Below are 24,108 nucleotides of genomic sequence, written 5' to 3' on the forward strand. Positions count from 1 at the left end.
TCAAATTCTTAAATCCTTTAATCTCACCCACTTTCCCTACTGTATATTATTTATCTCCTGTATTATATTTATATGAAATTTTCGTTTTATAAATAATTCATAGCACCAAATGATCTTTTCTAATGGTATCAGAGCTGCGAGGATTACTAGTGAGTGCTAAATTTATTTTATAGTAATTGTTCATACAACGAGCCGAGATAGAAGAATACGTGGATCTTAGCCGTTGATTACAGGCTCAAATCCATCGGGATCACCATTGATTTTTTATGTGATTAATATGAGTTTATAAATCATCTCATGTCTATTCACTAACTCCAAAAATAAATTCCAAACCTTCTCCTTAAGAGTAAACGAGAAATTTGGTCAGCAGTGGGACATTTATTGGTTTTTACTTTTACATTTAGTTATAAGTTAATATTATGACAGAAATATGCTCGTAAAATTCTAGTAATGGTCTGTAGAGAACGATTACCTGATTGTAAGTCACCTTTTCTCATAGACATTGACGGTGCGAGTACTATAATGGGATCGAAGATAATATTATACGTCTTGTGCCTGCAATTACGTTGACTCACTTACTATTCAGAGCATCACACCTTTGATTATTTAAAATGAATTACTAATTATTCATATAAAAAGTAAATTCATGCGTAAATATTATTTAATTTCCATCTAAAATAACATGTATTCATTTTCCTTTGAAATAAAATTATCTAAAGATAGCAATGTATTCATTTACTTTGAATGTTTTTTCTCAAACTCAATACCAAAAATAACTTTTAAAATAGATTTAAATTGAAAAACTTACTTTGCTACTCTATAAAACCAACATTGTACTAAAATTATATTCCCACGAAACACTATAATTACTTTATCCAACAAATTGTAGCTAATTTTACAAACGGTCTTTATACATGAAAATTTTCCAGGAACATTTGCTATTTAAAGTGAAATAACTTAATTTTATCGCAATTTAATACCTAATTTTAATTTAATATAATTTCGGGTGGGAATCGGGAGGGACTATTTTAAAATTTGACTAAAATTATTATATAGATAGATATTAATAAATTTAATATCTATCTTACATAATCGTTTAAGATAAAACATTTTAACACAATAAAAGATAAGTTACGATTTTAAAATATAACAAAGAATATTTTTTATCGTGGAAAAACTGCATGGTTCTTGTGGGATAGCTATTTAGCATAATTCTGCAATTTCACATTATAAAAACCGGAACAGATTTTGTTAAATTTTCGTAAGATATGGTTCTTAAATATTGAAATGACGCACAATGTACTTTGAAAATATAATAAAATGTACTTTAAAAAAAAAGAGTGATGATGATGATGTACTTTTAAACCCGGAATCATTTGGTGTATGGTGTCTTTGTATGGGTGGGTATTTGTTAAGTTAGGTTACACACATTCGCACGTACCCAACGTGTTGTTTGCCTGCGAATGTGTGTATTATAATTCCTACGGCCCTGAAGTATACGTCTATAAATATAAAGCTTCTGCGCTTTCAGGATATAGATAGTTTGTATATAATAAAAAATCTTTACAACAAAAAATGTTTTAGAATAATTTTTTTTTTTTAGTAAGTTGTTTAACTGGTTATTTCTTATTAATATTTTAGCAAATATTACTAACAAATTTCTACAAAATTTACTGAATACACCTGTAAAATTTTAAGCCTTTACGTTATCGTAATTAAGAAGCGGAACATTTTGAACAATAACACCTCCGTGCCTCCTCATCATTAACTTCCTTTCGATGATAAATTTTCAGAAATCCACTCGAATTAATAGTAAAAACTTATTTAAATAAATTGAATCAAATCGAATTATACCTTATTCACGAAGCTTTTAGAACTTTTGAATAGTTATTGACCTAGATTAATTTAAATTTAATATCTGTTACAGAATGTCAAAAACTTAGTATTTATTATTTTTGGATAGTTAACTCTCAAAAGCTCTATAGAAGTTAAGTCCCGCTAAACCTCTTTACAGCGGGTCTCATCAAATGAAACATACCTTATAAATTTCGTATATTTAGGTCGAATAATTTAATTTGTCGTTCTCCTACATACTTATATATATATAATTAATTACAGAGCAAGACTTGCAAAGACAATAAGCACTGCTCTCTCGTTGTCAATCTACAAAGTTGTTTTTATAACATTATAGAACTGGTTCAAAAATTCTGTCAAGGTTTGAAATTAGTATTATCAATATTACTAGGACTTTTATATTTTATCTAAATATTGTGATCATAATTTATAAGTTTAATGTATAACACCACATTTTATATTCAATTTCGTATTGAACGTAAAAACAAAGAAATTAAACTAAATTAATCCTTATTAATATTATATTAATTGCGAATGCGATTGCGTAGTAGTGTTTTTCATAGCAAATTACTTAGTGAGTTTATTTGTTGTTGAGTTGATAGGCTCCCACGTCTCAACTACTCGAGTAATTATCATAAAATTTTCCATACACAATATCAGTGTACACAAGTAGACAAAAGGTTACCCAACACTTGATCCCCCGCCCCAATACGCGGGCGAAACTACGGGCGGAACTAGTATAATTATATATTTTTCCTTTTTTTTATAAAAAATATGTCCTATTGAACAGAAAAGCGCATATAACGGCGGTTTATATCTATATATTTTTGTCCACCATACTTTTCTAGAGAAGATAGATTTAGTTAGTGAACTCATTTCATTAATTGAAAAGACTTGTACGAGTATTTGCTGCACTTTTTGCTATAACATACTTACTATTCTATGGCTATATATTTTACAAAAGTACTTACCTACCTTATAATGTATTTACTTTGTTATTTAAAATAATAAAGTAAATACATTAGAAGGTTAAAAATAGTATGTATATATAGGTTAAAAATACAAAAAATAGGCTTACATTTAGAATTGTTGTTTTCCGTTTGTGACGTAGTTATCAAGTATTAAGCTAGTATTGATGTTTGGCGGTAGAATAATAATAATGTCCTCCAGAACGATTTCGGCCACGGTGGCCAATCTCAAGAGAGATTAGCCAATGTATGTATTACAATAAGTGCTTATGTAATTATTATTTATTATTATGCGTTGATGTAACATAAAGAGGTTGTATTTTATTTGTATTGTATCTCCCAGATTTGCTTATTTCATTTGTTACATATTCTCTCTCACTTCTGACAAAAAAAGTTTTGTAAAATTCAATAACTTACATGTGATATGAGAGGTAAATTCCAAGCGGCAGCAAGTTTCGCTTCCGTATGACACGTGCCATCAGGTCCGAAGAACGCCACCACGCCGAGGTCTCGCATTTGAGTCATAACTCTGTGAAAATAAATTCAACATGATAATTTAAAATAAATAACAATGCGACAAATGTTGAACGATTATGCGAATTTATTTATGGAAAATCAGCTTTATTGATAAGTTATAATTTTTTTTTCTCTATGTGTATTTGCAATCAGCCCCAAGGCTTTGAGCAAATTTTTTCAGTGATGCTGTCATGCGGAGTGGCTTCCCATTGGAAGCGTCTACTCATCTGCTGCCCAGAGCTACTGCCGGTCTTTTAGCTCTAGGATATGATGACGTTTTAGTCGTCTCACATACTGGTCCATGGTGAGTTGGCGAGCGAGTTCGTTTGGGTGATGGATTAACCGGTCTTTGTATTTAGCTGCCAAACTCCGAATTTCCTCTTTGATTGTTCTCATTTCAAGGTGCTCGTGAACTTCCTTGTTGGTTATGTACCATGGTACTTTTGCAATTGTCCTTATTATCTTGTTCTGTTGGCGTTGGAGTATATTTATGTTGGAATCGCTTGCGCTGCCCCATAGTTGCAGACCGCATGTCCAAATGGGTTTTAGGATGACTTTATATATAAGGAGTTTGTTGTCCAAAGAGAGTCTGGAGTTCCTTCCTAGCATCCAGTATAGGCTGTTGTACTTTAGCTGAAGCTCCTGTTTTTTACCTTTGATGTGATGCCTCCAGGTTAATCTACGATCAATGTGTAAGCCAAGATATCTTACATGATCACTGTTGGGTAGAGTACATTGGCCCAACTTTACAGGTGGACAGTCTCCTTTTCTAAGGGTGAATGTCACCTGTACTGATTTTGTAGCACTAGCCTTTATTTTCCATTTTTGGAGCCATTCGTTTATTTTGTTAAGACGCTTTTGCAAGTTCTCTGATGCCAGTTTTGGGTCTTTATTACTTACTAATATTGCGGTGTCGTCTGCGAATGTAGCTGTGGTTATCCCTGGCGTTAGCGGTAGGTCAGCAGTGTACAACGTGTAGAGCATGGGGCCTAGGACAGAGATCCTTGTGGCACCCCGGCATCAATATCTTGGAACTTAGAAGTTGCGTCATCTTCTTTCACATAAAATATGCGATCCTCGAGGTAAGATTTGAATATGGGAAAGTATGAGTGGGATATATTCTGCTTGATCTTACATAGTAGGCCTTTGTGCCAGACCTTGTTGTTGTACTTATGACGTCACATACTCTGTGGACTTGTTCCACTGTGCCATGGCGTTCTCTAAACCCAAATTGGTGATCTGGTATCGCTTTGCGTTCCAATAGTCTAGGCATAATTCTGCGAAGTATTGTCTTTTCCAGTACCTTGGATAGAATAGGCAACAGACTGATTGGTCGATAGGACGTTTTTTCAGTCATTGATTTGCCGGCCTTGTATATCATGATGATTTCTGAGACTTTCCACGCACTCGGGAAATATCCTATTCGTAACATAGCGTTGAAGATAATGGCGATGAAGACAATTGCCTTTCTCGGTAGTTCCAGCAGTACTTCTTTAGTTATCAGGTCGTAACCTGGTGCCCTTTTATTGTCTAATCGTTTGATCGTTTTTATGATTTCCGCGGGCGACACAGGTCTAGGGGGAAGGTCCATTTGAAAGTCTTGTTTTAGAATATGATCAACATATTGTTCTGATGAGTTGTCGGGTGTTGCATTCGGTTTGAAAACACTTGTTAGATGATAAGCAAACAAGTCCACTTTGTCCTGGCTTGTTCTAGCCCAGTCGTTTCCCTTTTTTATTGGAGTTTTTGGTAAGCTGGGTCTGTCACAAGAACGGGTGATTTTCCAGAGCGAGTAGTTGCTGGCTTTAGTCGCAGTTAACGACTCCAACTTTGCTTGCATTGTTACATCATTGGCATTATTTATAGCTTCCTTCAATTCTACAATGGCTTTGTTAAGGGCGGCCTTGTCTTGCGGATGACGGCTTAGCTGCCAGACTCTGCGTAATCTGCGTTTTTCTTGGATCATGATCTTTATTTCCAATGGTATGTTTGTGGGCTGGTTCATATATTTAATGGCAGGCGTGCTTCTCCACGCGGCAACTTGTATGAGATTAGTAAATTGCACTACTGCTGTTTCAATTTCCTCTGCTTCTTTAAGTCTTACATTTAGATTGAGGTTTTCTTCAATTCAATGAAAAGCCGAGATGGCCCAGTGGTAAGAACGCGTGAATCTTAACCGATGATCGTGGGTTCAAACCCGGGCAAGCACCACTGAATTTTCATGTGCTTAATTTGTGATTATAATTCATCTCGTGCTTTACGGTGAAGGAAAACATCGTGAGGAAACCTGCATGTGTCTAATTTCACTGAAATTCTGCCACATGTGAATTCTACCAACCCGCATTGCAGCAGCGTGGTGGAATAAGCTCCAAACCTTCTCATCAAAAAGAGGAGAGGAGGCCTTTAGCCCAGCAGTGGGACATTCACAGGCTGTTACGGTTACGGTTTCTTCAATGTGTTCCCTGAAGGAGGGCCAATCAGTACGCTGGTTGTATAATATTGTAGGTCTCTCGACTTCAATTATTGTTGAGCTGATATTTAATAAGACTGGGGTGTGATCAGATGACCCATCAGAGAATGACTCGATCTTCATGTACTGCTTGGAGAGTCCTTTTGTTAGGAAGAAGTCAAGTGTGTCCGGGGTTCGATTATGATCAGCTGGCCAGTAGGTAGGTTCTGTTGGGGCAATTATACTTAAATGATTAATATCGACGCTCAACTTTAGTTGTCTTCCCCTAGTTGTATTTAGTCTTGAACCCCAGTGGACGTGTTTGGAGTTCCAGTCACCTCCTGCTATGAAGCGATTGCCTAGATTTGAGAAGAAGTCAGAAAACAGATCGGAATTTATTCGATGTTTTGGTGGACAGTGTATACTGTCCACCAAAACATCGAATAATGTGGATGTGTGGATATTTTATGTCTCAGCTATACAGCCTGTCTTGTATTGCGACTGTAGTTGCCTGCAATTGATCGGTTTTATATTCAGCTACTGCCTGAATGGTGATTTATTTTGTCCCGAATAATTATAGCAGATCCAGCATGACCTGTGCCGTCAGGGTGGTTTGTAGTATATGTCTGGAAACCTTTGATTTTGACATTAGTTTTGTCTGTGCAGTGTGCTTCGGATATTAGGACTATGTCTATTTTGTGCTCGGCTATTAGTATCTCGAGCTCATCTTTATTGGGTGAGAGTCCATTTATGTTCCAAGTCGCCAGTCTTAGCCCAAGGCCTTTTAACCTTGTAGTTTGGTTATGAGTGTAGTCATGAGGCTCATTAGAGTACTCATTTGTTGTAAGATAAGGTCAAATTTCTCGTTTTGTTTGGTGAGGAGAGTTTCTAATACTGTTAGGTTTTGTTTTTCATTAGGTATGACGTTTTCTGTGGTCACTTTGTCTGGCGCGCTTCTAACAGCTTCAGAACAGTAAGAATATGGTTCATTTTCTTTCTTCAATGGAGGAATGGAGGAAGATTGTTGGGCAGTATTTATGGAAGGCTTATATCTCGAATCATGTTGTCTTTTGCAATAGAACGTCTATCAACTCTTCGGTTACCGTATTTGTTGATTTTCCTGGCAAGTATTTTTCTGTACACCACACAACCCTTGTAGTTTGCCGGGTGGGAGCCTTGGCACAGTGCACATTGGGCAGGTGTATTTCTATCACGCTTTGGGCAGTCTGAGGTTTTATGTGCCTGCGCGCATTTCACGCAGCGGAACGGTCTCGTGCAGTAATTTTTTGTGTGCCCATATTGCTGACACCACTGGCACTATACAATTGAATTTTTTTTCTTGGGATCCTCTATAGTTACCTATATATATTGATGGTAGATGTATTTGATTTCTTTAGCTGCCTTGTTGTTCTGGCTAGGTAGGAGATTTACAAAGAATGTTGAGGTTGGTTTTTTCTCAGGACCATATCTGGAGTTAATAATTTCCCCGACAACAGTGTTTCCAGTTTTTTCGATTTCTTCCTTTATCTCACTTTTAGGTGTTGTGTGATGAAGATTTCGGATAACAATACGGCAGAGTCGTTCTTCCTTTTTGTTGAATGTGTGACCAATTAAGCCACTTTCGCGGAATTTGGTGATGATTATTTTGTAGGCCTCTGTATCTAGAGTGTTGATTCTCATTTGGTTTCTGTTTGTAATCCGATATGTGAATGAACTTTTATCTGCAACATTTTCCACGAGTTCAGTTAATTTATTGACATCTTCTATGCCATACAATATTATGGATGGAGGCTTGATAGGTTTTTTCTCAACTGGTTTCTTGGTTACAGTGGGTTCGTCTGTTAGGTCAATTGGTAATTGACTGAACATGTTGCTGGTGGTTATATGCTCTGGGGAATCGCTGTTTTTTTTTCGTTTCGGATTTCTAGTGCCTGGTACTCTCTGCCATAATGGGGGGCATATAGTGCCTTGTAGACTTGGTGTATTTTGTGTAGTTGTATCGCTCGGTGGTTCGGCCAAGGCTTGGGAACTTTCTGGGGGTTTACTTCCCAGGGAATTGCTTCTAGGCCTGGTGATAATCAGACTTCGGTGTAAGACCTGCTGAGTAAGGTTTTTGCTGCCAGTACCATTCACTTTAATGGAAGCCTGGTCGCCTACTTCCATCAAGTTTTCGGTAGCCGATTTTACACTCTCCAGCCTGGATACCAGAGAGCGCCGGGGGTTAGCCGGATCGCATGACATACAATCTTTCTCAATATTTGACATTTCCATAAAAAAGAGGGGGGTTTGGGAGAAAATACACATACTACTTTCCCAAGGCAGTATTGCAGCTATTTTAGGGGGCATTTAACTTCCCTAGGCCGGCTGTGGCCTATACAGGTTAATTGACCGCCGCCTGTGGCTCGGCGTTGAAGCTCGTTTGGCACCGCCCGGGGGATACGTGTAGGGTGGCCTAGGACAGGTGGTAATTCCTACGGACGCGAGCAACTCCATCCCCCATATATTTATCCATAATATTATAATATTATGGATAAAAAAATATCCATCGTGATCATTTCTATTAGAATTTTAAATATGCAATCATTTTAAAATCTCAGATAAACTTTTATGAAACGAGTACTATAACTGATAAAAATAAAACTCAGTAGATGTAAAATAGAACTAAAATGAAGGTTTTTTATTTTAACTTAAATTTTAATGTATTGTTACGACATACCGCCTCAGCCAATGACAGCGTGCCATACAACCGCGGAGCTACGACAACCAATCATAGCAAAGCCACCATTCCAACTACCGGAAGCCGGAGGGGGAATAAAGCATTTATTACCCTGCCAGCTCATTTGGAGCCTAGTATTCTACTACTACCCGCATCGTAAGCCGAACCTCTGTTATAGCTATTAAGTGCAATAAGTGTGATCAATGTGTTTGATAATAAGAAATGTGTAAATCATAATAAATAATACGTGTGATTATACCACCTGCCTTTTCATTTATACCATATATATCATTTAGATATGTAAGCAATGGTTGACATATTTAAAAATCTAATTTATCATTCCACGTATTTCCTCAAACTACTTCAGGTAGATTCAACTAGAATATAGTAATGAATATATGTCGTTCATGCAATTAGATTTGCAATAACTGAAACTTTGATCAAAGTCAAATTAACTAATTCGGTTGTAATACTGCATGAGATGGATGACATTCTGACACATGTTGGAATAAACTCCAAACCTTCTTCATTGAAAAAAAAGGAATTAATTAAACAAGTACATATTTGCAATATTTTTATGTTCATACATTCAGTGCAGTAGTTCATTTTTGTTTATATCATTTTATGTAGCAATTTTAAAACCAGGACAGTTTAAATTTGGTTTTTATATATGCATTGACAAAATTAACTGCAGAGTAAAGTTGGCTCTTGGTCATTATTGTGTGATTTAATTTTGAGCATACTTAATTTATTGTGTAAAAGTTTGCTTGTTTTGTGTGTATTATATAATATAAATGTATTATAATACAGGAATTCACTCTTGTCACTTCAATAGTCTATACCGGTAGCGATTGAAACTGCGAAGCGCAGCTTATACAATATTATTATATAGTTAAACCTTCTCCGATACGCGCTTCATCTTAGGGTACAAGATTTATGTAAACTATTTTATTAGCTTATGTAATTAAGCATTACAAAAAAAAACGTACGTTCAAATCTAACGTAGTCAGCCGCCGACTGTCAGCCTACGCTACGCAGTTTATTGCCTTTCCATATATCCTAAGCATATCGTTCATACCAAACTGAACCTACGTTATTATGCAGTTAGTGACTCTCGACGGCTTGTTGTTATACTAAGCCACTACGCACTGCGGACACTGATTGGCTACTTAGCAGAACCGCTCATCGGTCAGCCCAAATCGGGTTACGCATAGTGTGAACAAAAACGCAGTTTATGTCTATGTTCCCACTACGTGATCTTACTTACATTCGGCGGCTGACGTTGTACTTTAGGTATAAACGTTCGCTTAATACTAAATTAAAACAATTAAAATGGTATCCTATAATATGAGTGCATATTTAGTGTTATAGTTCATTTTCTTCAGTAACAGTAAAAGCTTGTTAATGTCCCACTGCTGGGCTAAAGCCTCCTCTTCCTTGTGAGGAGAAGGTTTGGAGTTTATTCCACCACGCTGTTCCAATGCGGGTTGGTACACATGTGGCAGAATTTCAATTTAATAAGACACATGAAGTTTTCCTTCACTGTCAAGCACGACATGAATTATAATCACAAATTAAGCACGTGAAAATTTTCTTCATAAAATTTAATGTGAAAATCTAAAAGGCAAACACTTAAAGTTTGTTTTTTAGTCAGTAGCGTGAAAATGAATTGGCGGGGGAAATTGCCGCATAATAATTTTCATTATTATGTAACTTTTAATTTATATAAAGTATATATTTATATATTTTCATTCATTGGTCCAGAAAATGATGTAAATTTTTTTATAGTATACATATGGGCCTGATGGTAAGTGGTCACCAATGCCCATAGACATTGGAATTGTAAAAAATGTTAACCATTGCTTACATCGCCAATACGCCACCAACCTTGTGAATTGAGATGTCCCTTGGGCCAATTGGCCCTCTCGCTCTCTCAAATTTAATACAATGCTAAAAGTATGCAAATACAATTATACTTGAAAAGTCATGTAGTATCTGATTTAGATATTATTTATTCTACTGGTCTCTGACACGTATTTATTTATTAATGTATTGTACTTTAATTAATTATTTATTAGTATTACAAATTTTATAATAATTAATTTTCGTTTGTGTACACTATAAAGATACAAAAGAGATATGCGAGTAGCAGTACAGTAGGCAGGTCTTGTAGGGGCGGCAGCCTAGGGGCCTCTCATAATCGTTACCTATTTTCTGTTGCTTCTTGATCTGACTTTTCAAAAGGATATTCAGGAACCTAACTAATCAACAACACGGACGTGCTCTAAAAGTAATTTCTATGTATTACCTACCTACTCTTAATTAACCATACATATCAATTAATCATATAATGCTTCTTTTTAAATTCAAAAGGTGGATATTTTTTTGTCATCCGGTTTCTAAATCTTAAAATACGCTAGTGAATAAGAGTAATTACAATTGTATCGTACAAGGTGTGGGTCTTTTTTTACCGTTAATAGGCCAGCGTTTGACCGTTGATTTGCCTGATGTTAAACATCGACACGGTCTAGGATGTAGCACGCTTGCCTAGAAGAAACCTGTTTACTCTGTGTAAAATGCTTGATAACACCAACCACTATCACTAGATATACACACCAAGCAATGACACTTGTACGCACGCTACGCCAGTCGAACATCGAATGCCCCCCACTCCGCCCCTGTATACTACACCTGTATACTACATCTCTTCCTTCTTTTAAGAAAACAAATAATTGCATTTAAACAGGTTGTAGCTATTTAATGACAAACAAACACTTTCATTATAATAGATTTTAATGCTTACGATGATACATATGCAAGGGAACAATCAGTTTTCAGCTTCAGGATGCATTTCACTATTTTCACTTTGATCGACAATTTTCCAGTCATTATTTTCTACTCTTTTTAGGTGAATAACATTTCTACGATATTATTTTCCTGTTAAATCGTTCCTTACTCTAACGTCTCCGCTATGTACGTCTGTTACTGTATGAGCTTCTGTGTTAATGTTTGGTGTTAGTTTATTTTCCTTGGTCATGTTTCTTATATAGACTTTTTCACCGATTTCTAAATTACTATCCACAGCTTTTCTTTTTATATCAGCATATTCTTTTCCTTTATCTTTCTTTTCTTTGTCTCTGTCTCTCACTTCTGAATCTGTTATTTTATTTTCAATATCTGCTGCTATTGGTATTTTATCACGATATTGTCTACGGAAGAATAGTTCTGCAGGGGTTTTCCCAGTTGTAGTATGAGGTGTGCTATTATACATTATCATGTATTCCAAAAGATCATCTTTCCATTCTTTCTTTTCTAGTTGACTAATTCTTAATCGCTTAAGTACATCCCTATTCTGGCGTTCGACTTCACCATTCATTTGCGGAAAATAGGGGATTGTATTATTTATTGTAATACCATATTCCTTACAAAATTCCCTAAAATTCTCGCTAGTAAACTGGTTACCGTTGTCACATGTCAGCGTCACAGGGTATCCGAGACGAGAAAATATTTCTTTAAGTGCATTAATCGTTCCTGCAGCTGTAATATTCTTCATGACTTTTATCTCCTTATACCGACTAAAGTAATCTACAAGAACGAGTAAATAATCATTTGATGGTAGTGTTAATAGGAAATCGATCGCCACATCAATCCAAAGCTCAACTGGGACAACTCTTCTTTTAATCGGATGAGGTGGATTTGACGCTGAAACAAGTGTACACCCTTTGTAAGCTTTAACTCTATTCTCAGCATCCCTGTCGATCTTTGGCCACAATACCTTGGTTCTAAGGCGTGTCTTAATGGCTACTTTACCGGGATGTCCTTGATGAGCAGCTTCGAGAACTCTATTTCGAAGTTTTTTCGGGATAATAAGCTTATTAGCCCTTAATGCTATATTGCCATGGAAACAAATCTCTGTTTGAAAAGGTTTATAAGCAATAACAGATTCATCCCACTTATTATCGAAAACTCCGTTTTTTAATGCTGTAATCTCAACGTCTACCGCACTGGCTGAATCAATCTCATTTAGGGGTACTGCAACCGGTCTGCTATATTCGATAATTGAATTAAGATAGTTTTCACTGTCGAATGGTATCCGTTCATTTGATAAGCAAAGCCGAGAAATTGCGTCTGCGATATTGTCTTTACCCGGGCGGTAGACAACCTTGTACTTGTAAGCTTGCAACCGAAGTACCCAGCGTTCAATACGCGCACAAGATTTAGATCGAGGCCCAAAGATGGTCTCCAAGGGTTTGTGATCACTTATAAGATCGAACTCTTTACCCAAAAGATATATTTTAAGTGCTCCACAGCCCATACTAATGCCAACGCTTCCTTTTCGGTTTGGCAATATCTTTTCTCACAGTCAGTAAGGCTCTTATTACCAAACGCTATCACACGAGGGCCTTTACGATCAATTTGTATGAACACCGCCCCTAGTCCAACTGGAGAAGCATCTGCTATTATTTGTGTCTTATCCGTCGGATTGTAATAACCTAGTGTTTTTATCTCTGACAACTGTTGCTTAAGGCTTTCAAATGCCTGGTCTTGAATACTCGTCCAATACTTTTGAATGTTTGCAGATTTGTTCAATTTATGCCGAACTAGTTGTCGGAGGGGTTCTGTAAGCGATGCCAAATTAGGGATCCTTTTTCCTACGTAATTAACTAACCCAAGAAAGCTCTGTATTTCTTCAACAGTGGATGGCCTTCGCGCAGACTGAATTGCCTGGATATATTTAGCTAAGGGTTTTATCCCTTGTGATGTTAGTTCATATCGCAGAAATTCTATTTTATTCGTTCTGAAGATGCACTTAGCTTCGTTAAGGAGAACATTATTATCTTTTAGTACTTGCAGTACTTTATTGAGCCGTCTGTTGTGCTCCTGTTCGTCAGACCCATAGATGATAATATCATCTATGAAGTTAGCAGTACCTTTGCAGCCTAATAATAACCTCTCTAGTACTTTTTGAAACATTTGAGGTGCACACGACACGAGTTCATCCATTGTAGGGAGTGGGTGATTGTCTCTAATAATGGCCTCATTTGCTCGTCTCATGTCAATACATATCCGAACTTCACCGTTTTCTTTTAATACTGGCACCATTGGAGGAAACCCATGGTGACGGTCCATTAACCTCTTCAATAATGTCAGCTTTTTTAAGTTCTATAAGTTTTTGTTCACTTTTTCTTCTAAGGGAATTGGTATTCTTCTATACGGTTGGATAACTGGTGATATTTCTTTATTAATGGGAATCTGAATAGTGACATCTTTGAATTTAGGAAAGGTGCTGACATTATTGACAGGGATACCAACCCGAAGAGCATTAAGTTGTATTGCACTAACTTTACCTAGAAGATTACGGGTACCATTCCGAATTACATAAAAAGTTGCGGTTTTAGTGATTCCACCGTCGATAGTTACATTGGCGTCAAATGCGCCTAAAATATCTAAAAGTTTTTGACTACCATAAGGCAATAATATTTTATCAGGATTCTTGATTTGATTAATTGCCTTTACCTTTTGACCTTTTAAGTATTCCCACGTCTTATCTGTGATAATGTTGCATATACTGCCAGAATCAATCAGCTTTTCAATGACAACACCCCCGATTTTACAATTAACAATTGCATCATCATCTAAATGGAATATAATATAATCCTACTAATATAATCTACTTCCTCTGCGTTTTTGTGAGATTAATTAACTCTTTGTCTTTTGGTTCTATCCGTTTTTCCATCGTTATTTGGTTGTGTTTTCCGTTTCTGTAATTTAGTCCTACAATAGTCTTTATAATGTCCGACTATCCTGCATTTTAAACATTTTCTTTCTCTTGCTGGACAGCTGCCATCAAGACAGGTGTTTACTACTGCCACACCTGAAGCAAGTCTTTGAAGAACTCTGATTTGTAGAAGGAAATTTCCGGGTATCCAATTTATTAATTTCTGATTTATTTGTGTCACATATTTTACTCTAACCTGGTTTGTCAAATGTATCAAGTTGTCTGTTGACGGTTTCAAGTGTGGTGGCGATTGTAATAACCTGTTGAAGAGTGACACTATCACCCGCTGATAGGATTTTATTCCTTAGTTCTGCGCTTTGGCCTTTTTCGACGATTTGGTCTATTAAATTTTCATCCTTAGCAGCAAATTGATATTTATCAGCTTGATTTCGCAGTCTTACTAAAAATGTTTCGAATCTTTCCCCTTTCTCTTGTTTCATAAGTCGAAAGATGTACCTTTCATAATATCGACTTTGTTTAAGGGAGAAGTATCCATCTAATTTCTCTATTGCAATTTTATAAACATCTGGGTTATCAATTATGTGAGCTCCGGGCAGGTTGTAATATACTTCTTGAAGAGTGAGACCACCATATGCAAGAGGGTTGCTCGTTTTTTCCCACGTGAGTCAATATTGGCAGCTAGGAAATATATATCAAGGGCTCTTTTCCATTTCTCCCATCTGACCCCCACTGAAACTGGGTCACCTTCGCAATCAAATGTTCTGAGACCTGGAAGCGCTGATGTTATCTGAGCCATAATGGTGCGATCGATGATATAATTTGTTTAAAGTTACAGAAAGGTACCTGTAACCCAACTATTTAAGCAACCTCTCCATTTAAACAGTATGGTCTATCTTATTGACCTTCTTAGTCTCTCATATTGACTATATAAACAATAACAATATTTTACAAGACCCAATAATACAATGTAATAGCCTTTCTTATTGACCATTCATTAACCACGCGGTCTCTCATATTGACCTTTTAACAACAGTCTTTCCCCAAAGACATCTTTTAACACTTCATTATAAAAGTCTATCTAATTGACCTTTCATTCACACAGGGCCTCTCATATTGACCTCTTAATAAAGAACGGTGTCCTCTGTCTACTTTTTCACACCATTTGTGTTGACTAGTGACCTGTCATATTGGTTTAACAAGAAAATAAACCTATATTTCCTTTTATTTTAATACTTTCTCAATTTATATTTTTATGTTTATCTTATATGCATTCACAATACATAATTGTGATTACGTATTCATTCCATATAAATAAACACTTATACGTATACTATACTTATACGTACAAATATACGTATTAAATAGACAAATATCTTAAATACACATCTGTTATTGACATAGGTATATGTATAGTACAGAAGGCGTGATATAATAAACCTTTCGTTAAAGTTAATTTTTTTATTTCTAGAAATCATAACAATTAATTTGTATCGATAACATATTACGATAGCAGATTAAGATACATTAATTACGTTATTCTATCGAATACGCTCGTCAATTTATGCATCATTTATAATACAATGTTGTAAACAATATGACTCAGCGCGGATGGTCGACAGTCACCGTAATTACTTTAAAGGTGTAGTAAGAAAATCTGCTACCCACATTGTGATATATTATCATAATTTTACCTTATCTCATCTTATTTCTTTTTCTACAAAATATTTGTGCAATAGCACTTACGTTTTTTCCTCGTCGCCACTTGTAAAATGCTTGATAACACCAACCACTATCACTAGATATACACACCAAGCAATGACACTTGTACGCACGCTACGTCAGTCGAACATCGAATGCCCCCCACTCCGCCCCTGTATACTACACCTATATACTACACTCTGGATTTGAAGACACCAATGTTGTACCTATCAGGAAACCGTCAGGGTCTTATGGCTACTTAGCCATCTCCTACTGACAATCAAATCTAAGTATGACTTAAACACCAAATCTGGGTAAACCATACAAATATACGCAAACGAAAACATAAAGTTTTAAGCGAAATTCGAAAATATAATCGAAACAACATGCGAAGACAGAATATGAACCGGATAGCAATAATGTTTTAAAGTCGCTCAAGCTTATTGAATTGATTCTCTGTCAGGACATGTCATGCATCTACATAATACAGAAAATATAGCAGGCGAGAGAGAGAAAGAGAGAGTTTGCAAGCATTATTTTGGTGAGAATTGCGAGAACAGTTTGGACATGCCGTTATTAGAAATATTCATACTACTTCGGCCTTAAAGCATTATTTCGATAATAAAAATACAAATAGTCTATATACCAATGGACTTAACATAAAATATTGAAAAGAAAGGTGTACAAAATGCCCCATCGCTGAGCCTAGCGATCTTTTGATACAAAATATTTTACTGTTTATCGTAAATATTAATCTTATAACGAATGACGGCCCCGACAACTAATATCGTAAAGAATTGTAATACACTTTGTAGAAAATTGTAGTTGTTTTTTACGTTTACGAAATTAAATATTAAGCCATATGATTTTATTGTTATTTGTCGAGATGTAATCGATATTTTTCATATTAAAAACTGGATGAAACAAGTTCAAAATAAAGGTTAAATTGAAAACTATGATCACTGTAAAAACGGTTTATTTATATTAAAAGTAGTATTTAAAAAAACTCAGTCCAAACTTCAAAAGCATTCATTGTGTTTAATAATATTTCTTTTATATTTGAATTGTGGAAAGTTACAATAATACAATTTTAATATTATCCTTAACTTATTTTACGATTAATAAATATAATGGTAGTAATTTCAACATGTAAAAAATCTGATTGACAATTAAATAGACAAATCATAAACGAACTTATAAATTACGAATAAGATTAAAAGTTAATTTTGAAATAGAAAATGAATAAATGATTGCATAATATATTTAAGATTGTTAAGACAATGAAATCAGATAATTTGAAAATTATCTACGGCCATGAAACCATCTGTTCCAAGACCTAAAGTCCCAGAAAGTGTATCAATGCCAAGGTGAAATCATATGAACCATTTCATAGCGTATAACATAAAATTTTATTGAATTCTCTCTATCCTCTCGACTATTCACATGTCTCCGTTTGGTTCCTTCTTCCTTTGGTTTTAAGTTTATGACGAATGTTGATGAATCTTACCTTAAGGAGAGACTGTCCTTGTCCAGTGGTAGCAAAGGCCTCGGTCGACCTATGTCAGCTGTTACGAATCTTAGTTTCAAACCAGGCAGCAATGTTGGTTCTCGATTAATCGCCGCCACAGCGAGAGGCAGTGCGCCAAGTACCGTCTGCCACAAAATTTCATTTTAAAATAAATAATTATTAATAAGAAAAAGTAAGGTATATTCCTTATTTATTTATTTATTTGTTCTGCTTTTTAAATTACATTTTAAATACTTGACTATATATTTATCTAAAAATATTTATCTGCCTTTTCTTGATTGTACCATCTTCAGGACTAAGCTGATTGCATATATTTAGATAACAGAACAGAACAATAATATTATAAAACAAAAACCTCTTTTGAGCAATTTTTTTTTAAATATTTTTAATTTTTTTTCATTTATTTTTTTAAATCTTTTTTACATACAATTTATAAGTGACATGACGTGATGAATGGGGTTTTTTTTATAGAATAGGAAGGCGGACGAGCATATGGGCCACCTGATGGTAAGTGGTCACCAAACGTCCTTAGACATTGGCATTGTAAGAAATGTTAACCATCGCTTACATCACCAATGCGCCACCAACCTTGGGGACTAAGATGTTATGTCCCTTGTGTCTGTAATTACACTGGCTCACTCACCCTTCAAACCGGAACACAATAATGTAATGTTACTTCGCTTGTGGATACGCGGCCGTCGGTTGAGACGTTTTGATTGTACGATAATAAAAGCTCATTTACATATATGGTAACTTTGTTATTTTCAGCTCCATTATTAGTAAGTAATTTGGTAATATTTAAACTATAATTATATTCGGGGAGTAACTTTTCTATGTACTTTCTCGTATATTTTTCAGTGTATTACTATTAGTTTTTTTTGTAACTAAGAACTACTTCCAATCTACTTCATAATTATCAATTAGTTTCCGTATTATCAGTGCAATATAAGGGATATTGCACTGATAATACGGAAGCAGCGTAGTCCATTAGCTTTAATACAAGGAATACTTAAAAAAAATATTTATTCACGTTTAGAAGGTAGTACGCGTCTTTATTTGTGAAATATCATGTTACAGTATAGAATTAAATATAAAGCTAAGAAACAGCAAGAAACTCGTTAGTTTTTATTTTTTATCCTTTTAATTACAGACTCAATCAAATACAATTAAATATATGCATATCCTTCTTGCAAAGTAGAGGGGAAAAGACCAAGTGGCCGCTGCCCCACACCGTGGTCGGACCAAGTTAACAACTTACTGATCTCGCAAGTAACTACAGCCCTGAGGAATGCTGAGGACAGGACGAACTGGAGAAAATTCACAGAGATCGTGACCCAGACCTTAGATCAGAGTGGACATGACCTTCAGCAATGAAGCAAACGACCGAGAAGAATATCCTACTTTGAAATCAACAAATATGTATCAAAGTTTTTTGAAATGTTTATAAATTAAATATTAGTTTATATATTATAAATATTAATATGAAATGAATGTAATAATAATGTCCTCCAGACCGAATTCGGCCACGGCGGCCAATCTCAAGAGAGATTAGCCAAGTGGAGTGTACACAGTTCCAACTTCCAGACTGCTGGATGCTACTGTGAATTTTCTAACAGAAAAATCCAATAACTTTATTGGGTACTATTATTTTATATACCTGGGAATTGAACCCAGGATCAGAACCCTCTGGGTCTTATATCAAGCCACTAGACCAACGAGGCAGTCAATTGAATATATGCAATAATCAAATAATGCATAGTTTAATTTCAAATTCGTCGAGTCGATTGGAGTTATTTCAGTTACCCAAAAGCTAAAAGCATTTTTGGCCAATGTATAAGCTATAAAAAATGCGCATGTCCACTCAGTATTTTGAGAACTATTAATCTCGATGACGTGTCGTCGTTTTATTATTTTTAAAATAAATGTCACCGTTAATTTTACGCGATTTTTTAATTTATTTATTTAAAAATAACTGTGTTATGTTGACATGTGTCATATGTGTAAACAATAGTCTTATAAATTTACAGCACAGATGTACTGTTGACGCATCTTTAATATATAAATTAATTAAAACCACAGCGCATAATCGACAAATCGATGGTATGTTTTGAATAATAATAAATAATAACTTTTGTGTTTGTATTGCTACAATTAAAAAAAATTATAAATTCTAGATGATATCAAAAGCATTACTTTGAAGTAAACAAATTGTTTTAGAATATTAATCATATTTTTTCAATAAATAAAGGAAGACAGACACCTCTGACTTACCCCTATATTTACCTCATGGTAAGTCATCCACCATATGCAAAGGGAGTTTAAGAAACCTTAACCATGTCATATACCGCTAATGCCTCGCTAAGTCCTCAATGGGACTATATGTATGGGTGACAGGGCTTTGTGCAAGTCCAACCGAGATAGTAGGTCACCATCACCCACTCATCGCATATTCTACCGCCAACAACTATACTTAGGATTATTGTGTTCCAGTTGGAAGGATGAGTTAGCCAGTGTAACAATAGGCACATGAGACATAACATCTTATTTGCCAAGGTTGGTAGCGCATTGGAGATACAAGGGGTGATTAGTATTTCCTACGTTGCTGATGTCTATGGGCTTTGGTGATCACTTATCATCATGACCCATTTGCCCGTCCACCTACCAATGTTATAATAGTAATAACACTCTTTATATACCAGGGCAGAGGAAATAGTTCAGTGACTGTAACGTCCATTGCGTATACAATTAAAACTGGCTCCCTCGTCCATCAAACCAGAACTCAGGAATATAAATTATAACACTTTAGGGTTATAATAAATATTTTAAATAAATAGTTCTTATTTGTCAAATAAAAGTTCATTGAACTTGAATTGATAAAATAAATAAAGAAATCAAATAAAATGAATAAAGGTGATAAGAGATTTGTTTTTATAGGACTCCGCTTCGATTAAATTCACTCGGTATATGTCGAGATAGTTCGACATTCTATGTAGAGGTCAACGCCAGTTGATCAGGCCTATTTCAGTTGAGTAGAAGCCCTCAAAGCCTTGAAAACAGATGTGACCTTTTGTGAGGTCAACATTATTTACAATGTCAACGAATCGTGGTGTCAAAATCTCCTTAAGCCCGTTATTAGTATGCCTTATACTGATTAAACTCGTAGATTTGTAATATGACACGGAGAACTTTTTAATTTATTTACATAGGGTCGTATTTAAACGCGTTATTCGAAATTTTAAATAGTAGTTTATTAGATTTCACCCATGGTTTTGCGCAAGTTTTAGGAAAAAGGGATCATACCTAACACGTATAAAAAATAGCCTCAATAAGTTTCATGAAAATCGGTTCAGTGGTCTATCCGTGAAATCGTAACAGACAGACAAACACACAGAATTAATTTCGCATTACAATATTAATACTAGGGCATATGGTATTAAAGACTTTTTTTTATAATGTTTAAAAAAAAATTATATTATTGCAACTAGTCAGGCAGTTTTATAAAATAAAATTAAAAAAAAAGAAACAAAATACATTACAAATTTATAGCAATAAGACAACCGTTTAAAGGATTGTCCAGTGGCATTGTACCCAAGATGCTGCGACTATTGCCTCTCTGCACCGCTAGACTCAGCCTTTAGGCTAAATAAGCGCCAGTTCTTGGATCACCAGAAGTGTGGACCAGTTTCTTAGAAAGATCTTTTATGATTTGTTAGTGTCAGACGACCATGAACCTAATGTTTCAAAACCCAGCCCCGCAAATTCATATTCGTTGGATAAAATTGAATATAAATTTATAAATATGTTTATAAATTAAATATTAGTTTGTATATTATAAATATTAATATGAAATGAATGTAATAATAATGTCCTCCAGACCGATTTCGGCCACGGCGGCCAATCTCAAGAGAGATTAGCCAAGTGGAGTGTACACAGTTCCAACTTCCAGACTGCTGGATGCTGCTGAGAATTTTCTGACAGAAAAATCCAATAACTTTATTGGGTACTATTATTTTATATACCTGGGAATTGAACCCAGGATCAGAACCCTCTGGGTCTTTTATCAAGCCACTAGACCAACGAGGCAGTCAATTGAATATATGCAATAATCAAATAATGCATAGTTTAATTTCAAATTCGTCGAGTCGATTGGAGTTATTTCAGTTACCCAAAAGCTAAAAGCATTTTTGGCCAATGTATAAGCTATAAAAAATGCGCATGTCCACTCAGTATTTTGAGAACTATTAATCTCGATGACGTGTCATCGTTTTATTTTTTATAAATGTCACCGTTAAATTGAACGCGTAACATTTTGATAGCTTAAAACTTTTGTGAGGGAAACCTCTATGTGTTTTATTTCATTGAAATTCTACCACATGTTTATCAACCAACCCACACTGGAGCAGCGTGGTGGAATAAGCTACAAGCCCTCTCCTCAATGGGAGCCCAGCAGTGGGACATTCAGACGCTGTTATTTTCATATTAAGTTAGGTTAGTGTGTTTATAATTTAACTCAAATTAGGCCGTTATATTAAAAACCCTACGCGGCATTAATAATTTTTCGAGAGCTAACAAACTGCCTATATTTAATAAAATCTATATTTAATTTTCCACTAACTGTTTTGTAATTTTCTCTATAAGTGATTTAAATGTAAAACTTTCGAGAAAATAAATGTCTTCAACTATATAAGCTAACGGCCCTTAACATCATCTGGTAGAATGAGTGACATTGGGTGATCATCAAAGTACGTCTATTAATTATCTCAATTATTTTTATAGAGTAAAATTTTCAAACACAAATATTGAAAGTATGAAACGTGGTAAAACCTCAATATTAATTGAAATATTTAATAAAGCTTTGAAACAGCGCAATAATTGAAAAGCGAATAATTAAGAGGCTCGCATGAAACGCAACCGAAGTTTTAACGTTCAAATTAGGGCAAGAATCAATGTTTTCACGTACGTTTTTATATTCATATATAATATCGTTCTCAGCAACGAATTACATAAAAAGAGAAGTGTGGATACTTGCGTGTATATTCAGTACGAATTGTATTATCGGTAAAGTAAGTACTTATAATGCTTTAATACAAACATTCAAATTTAACCCACGCCTAGTGTTAAGTTATATACGCACATACACACACACGATGACTTTGTGATTATTAATTATTAACATAAGATAATATTCAAAATGGGGTATATGTTGAAGTTGAGTTAATAACTGGCTGGTAATAAAAGAATAAAATTATTTGTCAATGACGTGATGTTTTCAATTAACAACAATTTAAACTGAAATAATCGACTATGTCACATTAACGGATGGACTAGCTTAACCGAACCCTGGATGCGCATCACAAATCATTTACTCAGCCATACTTATTGCTTACAAAAGCTCTGTGTCTGAGCTGATCTTGTTCCACCTACGTCTTCAATTCTCACATGCCTCAAGAAAAGATTTACTATTTAAAACTACAAAATCCGAAGCTTACGTATAAGCCCCCTTTATTGTTATAAAAGTGTAAATATATTGAGTGATATAGCCTATTCCAGTAGAGCCATAACAACATATAGATAGAAAGACATAGCCTATTCCAAATGAGGAAAAAAATGACCTTGGATTGACATGAAATCATTGGTCGAGATCTAAAATAATAATCTAACACATTCATTGTGGATTCGTGTAAAAATTTCAAACAAAGATTCGTGAAAAAAATTAATGTATTAAATAAAAGAAAATAACGGGAAGAGTGTGTAAATATATGTTAATCACGAACTATTTGTAGTGCATAATACAGTGGAGCTATTAGCAAATCGCTTGGGATACGTAAATCTAATGTTTGTTTACCTTTAGTTCTCCCATTGGAACAAAATTTAGACAGCACCATAATACACAATACTCAATATTTAAATGTAATAAATATTTATTAACATTAAAGCCTAAAATAAATACAAATATAAGTTTAAAATAGTGACTGTATAAATTGTGACTCCGAGAGGCAATAACACGAAGAAGTAGTAATATTTTTGATGAAAGTTTTTGCACTATTACTCCAAGGTGCAAGTGTTTCAACTGCAAATGGAACAAAAATATGATTTGGAATAAGAGACGAAAAATATATTATATATTTAAAATTAATGTTAAAACCACTACAATAAAAAAGGCTTGTTACACTCTACATGATTTATATAAATAATAAAAATACAAAGAGTGATATAAAGATTAAACTACTGTGCTTCTTCCCGGTTTTGCTTGATAGAATCTACATTCAATTAAAAACACCTATACGAGCCTACTTTAATAAAGCCTATTTTGACTTTTGACTTCAAAAAAAATTATAAAAATAACAATAATTTATTACTTTATATATATAAACTTACATTTTTTTTTGCAAGTTTATAATTATAGTTGACTATCTCGCATATATTCTTAGCATAAGCTTACTCGTATTTGATGGGAATAATAAATGCTGTTGTAAAAGGCATTACTCATTCGTTACATTAATATGACAAAGTAATAAAGATACCAGATGCTTTGAAATTGTTAAGTCTCTTGTAACTTACATTACTCTTGCTTATTCATCGATTATACCAGAACAAAGAATTTTAATGTTATGCGATATACACAGTATGTGTCTAAAT

The 24,108-nt window shown here is 34.7% G+C and overlaps 1 protein-coding gene across 1 annotated transcript in view; it reads right to left on the reverse strand.

The window, feature by feature from the left end:
• Positions 1–24,108, reverse strand: part of LOC126770878 (guanylate cyclase 32E-like) — a 143,791-nt gene that overhangs the window by 108,220 nt on the left and 11,463 nt on the right. Inside the window, exons 2-3 of the mRNA XM_050490486.1 lie at positions 17,449–17,594; positions 3,240–3,351 (exon numbers count right to left, since the gene is read on the reverse strand). Of these exons, the coding sequence (XP_050346443.1) occupies positions 3,240–3,351; positions 17,449–17,594 (258 nt within the window). The remainder of the gene's footprint in view (positions 1–3,239; positions 3,352–17,448; positions 17,595–24,108) is intronic.

The sequence above is a fragment of the Nymphalis io genome, chromosome 9 (genome assembly GCF_905147045.1).
Source record: "Nymphalis io chromosome 9, ilAglIoxx1.1, whole genome shotgun sequence".
NCBI lineage: Eukaryota > Metazoa > Arthropoda > Insecta > Lepidoptera > Nymphalidae > Nymphalis > Nymphalis io.